This window comes from Synchiropus splendidus, chromosome 4, assembly GCF_027744825.2.
Source record: "Synchiropus splendidus isolate RoL2022-P1 chromosome 4, RoL_Sspl_1.0, whole genome shotgun sequence".
NCBI classification, from domain to species: domain Eukaryota; kingdom Metazoa; phylum Chordata; class Actinopteri; order Syngnathiformes; family Callionymidae; genus Synchiropus; species Synchiropus splendidus.
In genome coordinates, this window is record NC_071337.1 from 14,360,793 (window position 1) to 14,375,434 (window position 14,642).

At 41.0% G+C, this 14,642-nt stretch overlaps 1 protein-coding gene across 1 annotated transcript; it reads right to left on the minus strand.

The window, feature by feature from the left end:
• Positions 1 to 3,602: 3,602 nt before the first annotated feature.
• On the minus strand, positions 3,603 to 9,608 carry cibar1 (CBY1 interacting BAR domain containing 1). The gene is made up of 9 exons (XM_053862757.1): positions 9,444 to 9,608; positions 8,933 to 9,167; positions 8,780 to 8,848; positions 6,946 to 7,047; positions 6,696 to 6,701; positions 6,406 to 6,510; positions 6,177 to 6,290; positions 5,095 to 5,214; positions 3,603 to 4,454 (listed from the first exon to the last, which is right to left on the minus strand). Exons 1-9 carry the CDS (start codon positions 9,470 to 9,472, stop codon positions 4,338 to 4,340), a joined length of 897 nt encoding a protein of 298 aa, XP_053718732.1. The 5' UTR covers positions 9,473 to 9,608; the 3' UTR covers positions 3,603 to 4,337.
• Positions 9,609 to 14,642: the final 5,034 nt, after the last annotated feature.

Genomic DNA, 14,642 nt, shown 5'->3' on the forward strand with positions numbered 1-14,642 from the left:
TATTTGCGACCCTGCAAGAGCTTTGCCAGTTCGTAGCTGCCAAAGCCGAGGGATCACATGTAGACACAATAACCTGGAGTAAACACGCACTCGAACAGCACAAAAGTCCCCCCCGGGAAAACACAACGCTCGCGCCCTCTTTCATACACCTTTTGAACCTCGTATCGCGGCGAGAAATCTAGGGAATGTGACAGAGTTCTTGGAGCACCAGCAGCCAACAGTGGGTCCACCGCAGGAATTACTGAGTGTGAGACACACATACACACAGACGTACACACGCCATGGCAGCTCTGTCAGTGAGTCAGTGTGTGAGTCACACTCCGGCTATGCTGCCTCTCGATTTTATAACAGCCGCCAGCACGGCACTGCGTTTCATATTCCAAACAACTGTACGTCAGGACTGGGTGGCGGACGGGGATGTATGTTCAATTACATACATGTGCAGAAAGACAGGCATGGAGCAGACAGAGACTGTGCTCCCCGGCTGATATGAGAGAGGGTCTGACACGGAGAGAGATATGAGCGTGTCACCAGGGGAGACTGAGGATGATTCAGAAGGGGAGAGGAGGGAATCCTCACTCTTTGTTGGACATCACAGGCTGCTCTCCAATAGATACTGACTCCATTAGCGCTGACCTTTGAGTCCGTGAGGAGCTTTTGTGGGAAATGGAGCCGGGCTGGTGCGTTCGGACCACAGTCTCCCTCCGCTCACCAGCCCCGTCCTTCTGATGTGTTCATAGAAAACATGCGTCAGAGTTAGTGAAGTGGTGAAAAAGGAATGGCTTTTGCTCTCTGAAGTTTGGGTGAAATCAGTGCGGTTTGATCGCTTGTCACCAGGAACATCTCTTGCATGCGAGGGAGAATTTCTAAACCACAACGAGCCAAACCTGGCCAGCGATTGAACGTGTTGGGTTCCCTGCCGACGTTTCTGTTCAGTATCTCTCACGATCACACACCTACACACTCGCACCTCTCGACGGTGTGGCTGTCATCAACATCAACATGTGGCTGTGTCTCACCACAACATGACCTACGCGTCCGAGAGCAACACAGCGAATGCTGAGTTAAGCTAACCAGAGTTTCACATCTGTCCAGGCCGTGTCTCAGTTCACTAGACAATCTTCGGCATCGCGAGGACACCAGCGATCAGACATTACAATTCTTTTCAAATAGTGAATCAAAGCATTCACTCCTCTGCGTGCCCTTAAATCTGATCCGGATGTTTTTGAATATCACCGGTCAAAGGTCAAAATGTTATCTTTCAAATGCAGTCTGACAGTTTCTCTTGCAAGGTAGTTGATAACGCAAGCACACATGCACACACAGAAGCAGATTTATAAACATTTTTTTTCACTATTGGAAATATCTTATTAACACTTATTGGATCTTTTCCATCGACGTTCCTTTTTTCCATTTTTAATTTCCATTCTCTGAATAAAACCTTATTTTTTTATCTTATCTGACTATATATATATATATATATATATATATATATATATATATATATATATATATATAGTTTAGAATGCACATTGTTATGTTTGTATTCCTACTAATGTGTTGTTCATTTTGCTTTGTAATATTGTAAGAGTATAAGTCCTAAACATGTTGTCTTTTATCTTGTAGCATTAATGTGAACTGCATGTTGTTTTTGTGGTCTACATCTATAAGCATGACGCCAAGCATAATTTATTTACAATTTAAATGGGCTTCAACTCTAGAATGTGCCTCATATTCTTTCCACAATTGGCTTTTAATGGCATCAAGGCCTGTCAAACGCAAATACTTCAGTTATCATATAAAATCTTAACTCTCTTCTTCCTTTATCGCTGACTTCCCACAAGACTCATTTTGTCTCGATGATATTGAAAAGCTTGGACAGAAGGTATTTACAAATTTAGTACATTATTAGATCAGATCCATCAAACGATGCACTTTATTTTACTCACAAAATGTCTAAATTTGTGTTGTTTTGAAACATATATTTTAACTGTATTTCACGAGTCATCTTTTCCTCTTTTAGTCTGTGTTAAGATTTGATGTCCATATTTGATTGTCGTTGTGACTGGATATATGTGGCAGTTCCTCATGTGGCACTAAGAGTTTTGTGCATTTGCATGAAAGTCTCATGCTGATGTGTTTGCTGAGGGTGTTGCATCTAATAGAAGGGACCTGATGCTAAAGGGCAGTGAGTCAGAGCCAATGACAAGGACCTGAGGTTATTACTGACCTCCATTTATAGTTCTCTTGTCTTTTCTCTTGACTTTCAATGGGAAACGACATGTTTTAAAGTCTTTGTTTTTCCACAGTGACTCAGAGCCCACTGTTGCTCTCATGCACCTTTATAACACAAAGCCTGACCTTTCTTTAGAAAGCCTTGTGTGTTTTCTCACCGCGGCCACATTGAACTCAGGGTGTGGAGCTTTAGGTTGATCTGGATTGGTGAGGACTCCGTGACTCAACGCAGTTCATAGGAGATGAGTCACTGAAACGCAGGACAATCAACCCCACAACAATCCTGTAGCGTGAGTGCACGCTAGCTTGCTTGTTTGCTAAACCTTTACCTGCATTCAGGCTCGGTGGTGCAGCGGAAACAGCGCATCACGCCGCTGTTACTGAGGTCATTGTCTTGTGAATAATGAAAGGTCTTAGTCATGATAGTAAAGTTAGAGTCAAAGACAGCAACAAGGCGTTGATCTGCATGTTACGTACACCAAATTCAATTAAGATACTTGAAGAAACTTTATGAGGAACTTCAGAACAAGATGCAACGACTGTTTATACGTATATTATAAAGGTCTCACACAAGCGCATGTGGAATGTGGAGGGCACAACAATGGGGCCTGGTGCAATAGTCTGTAGTCCTGACTAAATATTGTATTTTACCACTCGAGTCAAGCCGGCTGCTGGCTCAAAACATTTGGGTCACAAATGCATGTTTTGATTCTGACACTATGAACGTATTGCAGAACAATAAAGATGGCAGACCTTAATAGACTAGTATCTTTAAATCAAATGCAAACAAAAGGGATGCCAATGCAGTGACTTCAACATCTTTTTAGTTCTTGTCACACTGGTGCAGCAAGATTTGGAAAAATATTTCGTGACGTTCTGAAGCTGCATTTGTCATCAGGAACGCGCATTTAATCTGTATGATTTTTGTCAAAGGTCACATGTAATTTCAGGGCCACACCGAGGAGTTTAACTTGCTCTAGCCACACATTATTTTTAGACTCACAGCTTGCTCGGAGTCTTGTTCAGACTCATGAGAGACCCTCTCCTTTTCAGCTTCTGATGCAGGTTAATCATCATATATAGTTCAGCGAAAGGTATATTTATTGGGTGACTCACTCCAGGCTGACAGACAAACCGTCGCTTCCACTGCTGCTGCCGTCAAACAAACACGCCATTACGAAGTTTGACTCTTCATCTAAATGTAAACTGGATCCAGATAAGCGCGCATCGCTCTAAATGTTCTGGTCGTTATTCAAAGCGCCAGCCAATCGCTGGAAATGATGAGTCACAGGCAAACTGTACTGTCACGTAACTGCAGTCGCCGAGTCTGATTCATACGAACAATTTTAACTAAATGACGATCGCTGCTGTAATAGAGAGGACACTTTGTACTTTGTGGGCTCATAAATGCGTGAAAAATTGACACGTTCCATCGTTTTTATTAATAAACACAAAGAGCACTGTAGAGGCTGAGTAAAAAAAGTAACAAAACAAACAACAAACACAAAAACAATACTTTCCTGGTTTTGGCAATGTAGTTCCCTGTTTGCTTCTGCACACCTTCATACACTTCATTTTCTTATTGACTTTCTCTCAAACATGTCATTTTATGCATTTGAGTATGATGCCTGATCATAGATTAATGTTTTAGGTTTCTTGATAATTTTTATACAATAATATTGAATACATCTCAATAAACTATAGTTTTATTTTTAAGTGATAAGTAGCTTTTGCATATTTGCTCAAATGCTGACAACAAATGGATTATTTATTTTCAGTAAATTTTATTTCAATCTTTTTTACCTTTCTTATTTAGTATCTTTTAGATTAAAAAAAATTAAAATATACATGTTGCGATGTATTTAGATCGTGAGATCAACTTCCCCACAACTGAATCCACTGGCAAATTAGAAACCTTATTTGCCTGAGTTACAAAACCTGTCAAAACATAATAAAGAAATAATAATATTAAAATTTCACTTTGGGTGAGCTGATATACACTTGATATTCCAGAGAAATCTTTTAGTATTTTTTTTTTTGCAAAACCAATAATGCACTTAAAAAAAAAAAAATCAACTTATCCTACAAAAAAAAAAAACAACCTAATCCTCCTCCTCTTCCTCCTCCTCCTCCTCTTCATCATCCGAATCATCATCGTCGTCGTCATCATCGTAGAACTCGGCTTCGTTCCTCCTGGTGAGCCGTGCAGATGCTTGTTGCTGTGCAGGAAGTAAACAAACGATTTAAAAACAAGCAGGTGGTTGCTTGGGAATGCGTTAACCATTTATCTGCCCGAAGAAGAGAAACTAGTTCAGCGCTGAAGGGGAACTGAGGACACAGAGATAAAAAAAAAAATAGCATGCGCAGTATGTGAGCTGACGGTTCGTGACTCATGTGTTGACGATAAAGTACTCAGAAGTGCTCCAGGACATCTCTGGACAAGTTTAAAAAAAAAAAAAAATCAGTCACATTTTGGAATCAGGGTGGTTCATAAGTGTTTCAAAGACAAAAAAAGTGTTGCAGACTTCCAGGTTTGTTTCAAAGTGAGGGCTTCACGGTGTGGGAACCTGTTTGTTTGGGACTACTTTAGTCAACACTTTTCACCGGTGATCCTCAGCTGAAGGCAGAGTCAGTGACAGAGTTCATGCTAGGACAGTTTCAGAAAGTTAACATGGAGTGTGAAAGTGAACGTCATGCTGACATGAGGAAGTGAAACAACAAATCAGGGACTTTTATTTTGCATCATTTCAGGTATTAAGATGTAAGCGTGTCCCGAAGAGAAACGTGATCACAGAAAGATTTCCATGGAAAGTTTGAGTTAGTGACAGAGCACAAGGGGGAATTCTGGAACTAGCTTACTTGTGTGGTCCCTGACGTACTGAGGAAAGACCCGGTCCGATCGAGGGAGCTTTTGGAATTGGCTCGCACTATGTCTAAGCGGGACTGATAATCAGGGGGGTGCAGCAAACTCCTGAATACCTGTCAACGACAGTAGGGGCAGATGAGATGAGACGTCCTTTATGGCTTTACAAACCGTTTTAAAAGCTGTGGTTGGTTGATTTTAGTGTTGTAGACCACAGCAACTGAGACTAAGACATTATCGAGATTGGAGAGTTTCAAGACTGAGACAGAGATATTTGGAGGTCGAGCCCCAGACAAGACCAAGTCAGTTTATATAAAGAGACTTAAACTGATGCACACGTGTGTTAACCAGTCAGGAGTCAGCTGACAGAGCTGAATGGTCAAAGAATAATAATCTATGGCCACATTGTATTTTTTTGTTACTTGTGTAACCTTAGCATAGAATAAGAATTCTTTACATTGACATTTTTATAGATTCTTACACGTGCACTCTGAGCTCTCAGGGGTCGGTCAGGGTCATTCTGAGGGACAAGTCATGATTCCCAGAGTGGTTTCAGTGTGTGTATAATTAAATTCCGAGGAAGTCCAGGATCCGGATCATCTTCATGCTTGCCATTGTGTTTTCAGAGATGACTCAATCAGCCATCACGGTTGAGTCAGTGACAAACAGCTCTGGGTGAGGAGTTTCTCTCCAGCATGAATGGCAGATGGATGATTCAGTCCAAAACTCAAAGATGAGATGGCAGAGGGTGGAGGGAGTGACAACAAAGGGACTCGCAAGAGGAAGCGAACTTGTCAAACACTGTTGATCCTTTGTTTTTTCATTCTTTAGATTGTTCTACAATCATTGTACGGAAGAGAGAGCAGCTGGCCTGAATTGAACTTGTGCAGTTAAAACAGAGAATTATCCGTAACCACTACATCAGTTAAGGGCGTGGAGGTCAATAGTGAGTATGAGCAACATGTTTATGGTGTGTGTGTGTGTGTGTGTGTGTGTGTGTGTGTGTGTGTGTGTGTGTGTGTGTGTGTGTGTGTGTGTGTGTGTGTGTGTGTGTGTGTGTGTGTGTGTGTGCGCTCACCTCCAGGTCCTCCTGCTCGTCGACGTTTTGGACGCCCTGGTAAGCCAAAGTGTAGACCTCCAAGGCCTTCGCATGGAATGACATTTCCACCTTCATGAATTCACTGAAGATCCTCTGTGGAAGTGAAACAAGCTAAATATTGAAGAATAAATCCCACAAAACAAGTCACCCTAAGAAAGGTGAATTCATGTTTCCCCTTTCGACAGAAGATCAATGAAGTTCTGAAGACCTTAATATCCCGGATCTTTTGCTTCTGAAACTCATCAAACGTCTCCTCCAGTTGTCTGGTGGTTCGAGCAGCGTCCATGGTGGCTCTCTGAAGCTCACTTTCAGCCTGGATGACAGAAATTTAAGTATGCCACAGTGTAGTGACTATTATGATCTGCTCAGTAGTGACATTATTGGTTTGCACTGCAGTCACAAACTCATAGGCACAAAAACTGTTGTGATACTAAGAAGACAAACTTGCTTAAGCTACACTCATACATCACCAGAGAAGAAATGACAGGGGAAACCCACCTGAGACTGAAAATGCGGTTAAGGAGGAAACATTTTTGTGCTCACCCTAGAATTATTGTTAAGTTAACACTTTCCATGAAATAGAATTTCGTAAATACATTCACGTATAGCTCAACAGCACTCATTGGCACACCATGATAATTTAGCATGAGGCAGGGGTACTGACCCAAACTGAAAGGGAAACGATGGCAGTTCCTGAATTCTATTTGAGACAGAAAAGTACAACAATCAACAACTGTAGAAAGGATACAATTATTTGTCTGTCTGAGGGGTTTCTCTGTCGGGTTTTTTCCAGCTCGGCCATCTGTTTAGCTTCCCTCTCTCTGGCATTTTGAGTTGCTTTCAAATCCTCCTGCATATAGAAGGACACATAAGAGTTTTGGAGCCAGTGATATCAGTGATATCAGTGTACAAGCAATGACAGACAGTTTTTTTCTAGGGCTGCCAATACACTAGTGAGTTAACTTGGTATCTGCTCTGAACGTAGCAGGAAGATTTAGTCAGCACAAGAATAAAGCTTACATTGTTACGCTTTTAGCACGTTTTGAGTATTCAGTGCCTCTGAATGTTGAAGAATGTTCTTGACAGTATCAGTTGACAGTATCAGTTATGTTGAGTTGTTTGAGTTACATTTAGAACAGATACAATATGTGTGATTAAGTGATCATTAATCGAGAGTTAACTCAATTAATGGAGATTAAGATTTTAATTGCTGAAAGCCATACTTTTCTTCCACTTTCTAGCGTTGCACATATTTATTTACACTATTTTAATGATAAAGTGTCATGTTGTAGTTCGCTTTTTGACGTCTTTAATTTCTTTATATTCAAATTCCAAAGGTTACATTAATTTAGTGTCTGCACTCATTACATCACTGTGAAAACAACAACCAGCTTGAACCAGGGTTCAGTGGAGTTTAGATAGAGATTGATAGATACTTTACTGATCTCACAAGGAGGAATTCACTTATGTTCTTCTTGTGCTTGTCTGGTTTACTCTGGTTTTCACCCACGGTAAAGAAAAAAAACCCAAACCCTATCCATTACATTTTTAACAAGACAAATCTAAGGCATCGTTATTAGATTAGAATATTGGGTTAATATGCAACTAATCTGAAGTAAGAACACTTTTTCCTTCGTCAAGTTCACAAGGAAGCACATTATCTTGAAAGCATTATGATGGAATAATTAAGACGTGTAAAAGCCGCTGCAGCAGTGAGTCAACCTGCAGGTTCCAGGCGCGCAAGACTGTTTTTCTTTATCAGTACTGCCATCTTGTGGCACTAGCCTATCCTAACGACAACGTTCTCCCAAGCAAATGGCCCTTTTTCGATTGTTCTGGTCATAAAATCACCATCTAAATCAGCTCATCACGCTTGTTAAATAGGCGAGCAATCATGAAAATGTAATTTAAGAATAAATATATTGTAACTAAAAGCTAAGTGACTGAGTAAGTAAATAAAAAGAATATATATTGTAACATCCCTGAGTTTAGTTGTGTTCGTTCTGGTTGGAGTTCTGGGACGGAGCATGCGCAGATGGAAGAGTTAAGTTTTGTTTTTGCCGCGTGTTGTGACACGATAAACTGAACTATATAAGTAAATAAATATCTTCTCCCATTTATCTTTTTCCATTAGTAACCATCCAGTTGCCTTCAGTCCGACACTTTCATCCTCATGACTCATCTTATCGTTCTCTCCCATTTACCTTGATTCATGATATTAAATTAACTAGAGGATTTATATAATTGTGATTGATCACATTTTATTGCCTGACACCAGAATGATTGAAATGACATAGAATCTGCACACATCACCTAGAGTTTTTGAAACTTGCGATGTCTGTGGGATGTCATTTAGTCAGCTTCATCGTGGATGTTTTGGTTACGACATCCCATTGTATAATGTGGTGCGTGTGGAATTGGTGCTCAGAAATAGTAACTTTGTGCGCGATTAATCTGTCAAATGAACTTTTTTTTTTAAATTCTTAATTCATCTAGACTACTTTTACAGTGCTGATGTGTGGGTGTGTATAATAATATGAATCGAACAGAGCGTGTTGGATGACAATAAACATCCCACCCACCCTTTTATGTTTCACAACAGCTCCATAGCTTTTTAGCGGCTCGACGACTTTGGCATCCAATCTTTCCACCTGCAATGGAATCAGCGACACATTTCATCTACCGTAGGTGAAAATCTGTTTCCAACTAAATTGGGAGGGTTTCGCTGGTCCCACCTCAGCCTGGCGGTAGTCCTGAATCTTCGCCAGATTATCGGCGAAGTGCTTCATTCCCACTTTGAGGTTGGGTGTTTCTGTGTCAGCGTAGAGGCTGATTTCCCGAACCAAGAGGTCCGCTTTGTCTCGCAGCCGGGCCGTTTTCCGCACATAACCAGCAAACATTTGGCACATCTTTCCAAAATGTCGTTCCACGTTGGTAATGTTTTCCTGGATTCTTTTGGTCTGGTTGTCCCTGATGTCAAACACACACACACACGGTCGAATTCAAGCGGCACGGAAAACATTGTTTGTAACGCGACTGTATGTTATGCGTTGCAGCAAAAGGGGTGCACTTTTGTTAAAGAAATGACTGCACTGTGTTTAACGAACACTTCACAGAAAGGCGGCGTTAAAGTCCATTGCACTCGAATTTCAACGTGAACGAAGTTTTGTTTTGATTTAAAGTTTGTTTTCGCCTGTGCTAAAAGGTAGCGAACAAAGCCGAAACATTTGACTGTTGTGACCTTACCTCGCTCTTGCATCTGGAGTTAAACTCATTTTGACATCGGTGAAAGACTATTCCACCTCTGTAATTATAAGTATGGATGTATTTATCAGTTGACCACCCCGCTAGCTTGTGCCATCGAGCTTCTTCAGGCTAGCACGCCTCTCGACCGTTTCCATGGAGCTCGTTCCTTCTTCTACCTGTCTAATCTGGCATAGTAGACGAGGCAAGGGCGCGTGACTGCCACCCAGAGGTGACAAAACGCAAGTGACGGATTAGTTGAACTGGTTAAGAAATATAGAATAATTGTATACACTTTCTTCCACTAGCTCCCCAAATGGGATAAAAAAAATCTGAATGGAGTTGGTGATCTGTGAATGTTTCTGATAACGTGCTTTAGCGATTCCTTATTATTATCGTTGTTGTTGTTGTTATTGTTTCCACTTCTACTCACTATCTTTTATATTAATACTTTCATGTACTTGGGCCTGACTGTGACTACTACATCTTGTATTTGAATAATTACAAACATTTTTGCACCACACTGTGATCATTCCAAATTCTTCCTTCCTTTCTTTCACTCTGGTTGTGGCACTATTCTGTGGCGTCCCCAAAATAGCTCAAGGTTTGTTGCCAACATAAATAAAAGTTAAAAATAGCCCAATGTTTTCTTCTTCTTCTATTGTTCTGAACCTGTGCCAGAGACTATCCTCATGATCAGTGAAAGGAATGTGGGCCTCATCGTAATTCCCTTCTCTGTGTTTGGGAATCCATGAATGTCACCAGCTGCCGCGTCTGCGCCGGTGTGGAAAATGTCCAAAACCCTTAATTATCTTGCTTAATCATCCATGGGATTGAAGCCGGGGAGATCCCAGCGTAACAGATTGCTGATGTAAAACACGACCATTGCAGTGAGTGCCATGCCTGAAGTCCCACGAGGTTCTGCTTTATACACTCCTCCAGATTCAGAGGATTATTTGTTCTTTGTGAGAGGTATCTGATACATGTTGGCTTGGACTTGGATGATCATTAAATTGTGAGCTGTTTTAAAAGTTACGTTACGGCAAGCATATTCATGACTATAACTGGACTAGTGCAGAATGACTGGAAAAAGTCATGATCAGTCAATGAAAGAATCCATCTATCCATACTTAAAAAAAAAAAAATAAAAATGAAAAAAAAAATCTGGAAAAACTGTATGGTCTACATCTGTTTGGTACAATTCATTATGAGAAATATCTTCTTGACTTTCTTTTCAATTTCGTTTTAAAAACATTAAAGTTACCACTTACCTGCAATTCTTACTTTCCACCGAATGATGGCAATATACATCTATATTACTCACAACACTGAAAAAGAGTGCAGGCGATTCTAGCAGCAACTCTGTACTGTCAACTCCCCAGATTCTTCACCCCTCCTCATCTTCCGTTTTCTTCTCTCCGGTAGAGAATCTAGAGGTGGCGGAATCATTTTCCACAGTTGCCAGTGAATGTCCAGTGTATTCCAGTCTGGCGGCATCTTTTCACTTGTGCATCTGAGTGTCAACTCCATAACAGATGTTGTTTCCAGGCCACCGATGAGCAGACCATGGTGGCACCTCCTTGGTATTAACCACAGCCCTTTAAGCCTCCTCTCTCACCTCGACCACAGTAAACTGCTGCACACTCTCATCAGCTCCGTGTCTTGGCCCCACTCTTACACCCTGGTGAGGGGATGAACGGTGACAGATCTCAGTCATGGCAGGACTCAACCAAGAATTTCCCTGCTACATTCCTTATTCCGCTAGTGGAGTTTTTATTCCTGTTTTTTTTTTTTTTTTTTTACTAAAAATGCAACTTGCCTTCTCCCACTGTAGGGAGAGATTCTCTTGTTGCACCATTTCTAGCAAAAATGAGTGAGGTCAGGAAGAATTTTCCTCATGTGAAACTTTGTGAAAAAGCAAGTCCACCACTTCACAGTCCAGCATTGCAACAGTTGAATATCTGACCTCCTCTATGAGTCCCTTTGCATTAGGGAATCACCTATGTTTTCTTCAGTGGGTTTGGTCTCATGTCATGGAGCCATAGAGAAAGAGGGGGGCTCAGTACAGATGGATAGAATAAAGGCTTCAGATAGAAGTCTGAAAGCTTGACGTGCAGCATGAAAAACTCCCTAATTTCTTCTGACAGAGTCCAAATAGACAGCTTCACTCAGTCGCAGGAACAAACTGCAGGATACTGGACATTGACAAAATTCAGCACTAAAGACCTGCTAGTGAGAAGAAGCAATGATGTTCTCATTCCATATTGTAAAGGTATATATATATATATATATATATATATATATATATATATATATATATATATATATATATATATATATATATATATATATATATATATATATATATATATATAAACATTTGAGTCATATTAAAAAAACATTAAAATATGATGGAAGAATTGTTTGTCTGTTAGCATGACATCAATGTTATACTGGATATTAGATTCCAGTGGCAGCGCAACTCAAATGAACGACAAACACATTATAACAGCATATTATTAGTGAGAATCCACAGTTGGAAAAGTGGAACAATGTATTTCAGAAAACTACGAGGTGCAGCAGCCTCACGAGAAGAGAGTGCAGAGGTTAATTGTTCGCACAGTAGAGTAGTAGAGTGTGTGTCTAGTGATGGACCGACATCCTCTCCAGAGTGTGCCACTCACACCCCAAAATAGACTTACATGGAACAGAAGTTGTACATTATAAGGTGATTAAATACTCCATAGTATTGTTGACGTCAAAGCCATTAAGTGTGATTGGTTATCCAAGACAGGACAAGGACAATCCTCTGGCTGAAATGACATTTTCTTCCCCAGACCTAAGCTCTTCTTGAACCTCATTCAGATCTGCGTGGAAATAACACTGTATTCTGTCCATCTTCTGATCTTTTTTAAGAAACTGAAATTCCTGACCCTCCTCGATGTTGCGTAGTCAAATATTACTGGCCTCTGTGTCGTTGACTCTCAACCTTGAACAAAAGTCCTCCCGCTGCAGTTAAGTGGGTGCTTGAAGGGCAACAGCTCCATGGTCCAGTGCTCTTATTGACCCGATGAAAAACCTCTCAGGGGCTCGGCGCTCAGGTTCGGCTCTTTGTTGTCTGCGGTCATTAGTGTCTATCACACTGTCTTACTCCCTCCAACGCTTCCCTCTCGTACTGCGCCTCCCCTTCACCCCCAAAACTCTCACCACTGCTCTTTTCCCCCCGAGGAGCTGAAGAAGACGAAAATGTCACCCGATCAAATTAGTGTGAGCCTCCAACTCTGCCTGTCTGCTTCTGTCTGTCTCCTGCACTGAGCGAGATCATCACTCATGAAAGTTTCCCAAGTTTATTCATGTCCAAACTTTATTTTTTTGCCAGGTATGACACACAATCCATACAGTCAGTGTTTATTCCAGGGAGTGGAAAAATCTTTCTCGGGCAAAACTCCAATTCTTAAAAAAGAAGAAAAAAAATAAGTTAACACTGAAATGCTATAATTGTTCTTTGAATTCTTTTGCAGTATGTTCAATTGAAACATGTAAATAAAATAAAACTGCCACAAATAAAACGGGAAAAAAAATCACACAAAAATATCATTATTATAATTGTAAATAAATAAGAGTTTTAAAAAACTACATGAACATTATAATTTCAACTAACACACTTGATTCATATTGCAAAAAATCTTAAAAAGCTGGTTAAAAATATAAAGGTTATTTGATTTATTTATGAGAAGCAGTTCAGCCAACTTGCTGAACAACTTTCAAACTCTTTCATTCTATGCCATCAACATTTTTTTCTATAAGAAGGTTAAGTGAAGTGTCTTTTTTTCTGTCTATCCTAAGAATTCTCATTTTAAGAAGTGCTAACTTTGTGATTGCTTTTTTCGGTGTGCATATATACTGTATATGCGCATGTGCATGCTATATAGTTATTATGCAACAACAGGAACAACTCTCTAGTGATGTTCAATTTTTCTTGATCCTCGCTGACGCCACATTTGTGTGGAACCGTGAATTATGCAGTTGAAACCACAGTTTTCCGTGTATGTATATGCATGTATCGATAAAACATAAGCAAATCATATTTCCATTTTTCTAAGCGCAAGGACACTTTCGGTCCTTCCCACCGAGCCTTTGTTTCACAATGAGCTCCATTCGCGGCGCCTCGGCCGCCGCCTTACTTATTTATATCCTGTTTCATATTCATAGCCTTCGTTGGTTGATTCACTCTGGCATTATTTACCTTAATGCATTTCAGTGATGTTACGGGAAACGCTGCCAGATGTCTGTCTTTGCAAACAGATGACTTTAATGCACGTTAACCTTGGTGGCAGTTAAAAGCTTCAACATTGTTTCTTTTAAACCGCACGCTTCCATCGAAGTCCATCGGGAGGAAACCGGTGCACTTCCAGAGCTCTTCGCCTACCGAGCACAATGGACCGCTAATTGAAAATGACCTCAGACTATTGAAAAGGAAGAAATTGAGGATGAATGGCTGCTGATGGCACATTAGTTTCAGTTAAGTCCGTGTTTTGCTCAGCACTGAACATTAAGGGGAATGAATCTAGGAAATAGATCTGCAGAACGCGAGTAAGTAACACACCGAAATGTTATTTTATGGTGCTTCATCATCGTCAAATGGAGCCAGCCACTGTCTCCCTGCCATCAATATGCAAATGAGGAGAAACGGCCCCCAAGTGCCGGAGCGCTTCCCTCAAGTGCATTCATTAGCCACAGTTAGCATAATTGATTCCCTGCGCGCTCATAAAACTGGCCACTCCCTAAGCTTTTCCCTTTGAGGATCCTCTCGGGACTTTGCCGACTAACTTCAATCATAAATCATTAAAGACGACCACTGGCCAATGGACTGTGTCAGGACCCCTGAGATGTGGAGGCAACAGTAATTCTGTCACGGACAGCTAAATCATCCATGTGACACAGGAATGGGCCTCGGGGGGGACAGCGGTGGCATCCTCCTGCTAACAAGTCAAGAAAGCTCAGTCGGCAGTATAAAAGTTTTGATGCTCCTGTCGGAGTTTTTCACATTCAAAGGCAGCGGAGCCACAAAGCTTGGGTACACACCCATCACTGTGGTCATGTTCAGTGGCAGTGGGAGGATGCCCAGGGGAAACACGCGCCAGCAAAGCTGCCAGCTTAAGGGACAGGTGTCGTGCAAGCTGCCTTCAACGCCACAGCACA

Coding starts and splice junctions, on each gene's coding strand:
- cibar1 (XM_053862757.1), bottom strand. CDS start 9,472: ATGAGTTTAACTCCAGATGCAAGAGCGAG. Junction 7,048..8,779: donor CTGTTGTGAAACATAAAAGG/GTGGGTGGGATG, acceptor TTCTATATGCAG/GAGGATTTGAAAGCAACTCA. Junction 5,215..6,176: donor ACGAGCAGGAGGACCTGGAG/GTGAGCGCACAC, acceptor TGTCGTTGACAG/GTATTCAGGAGTTTGCTGCA.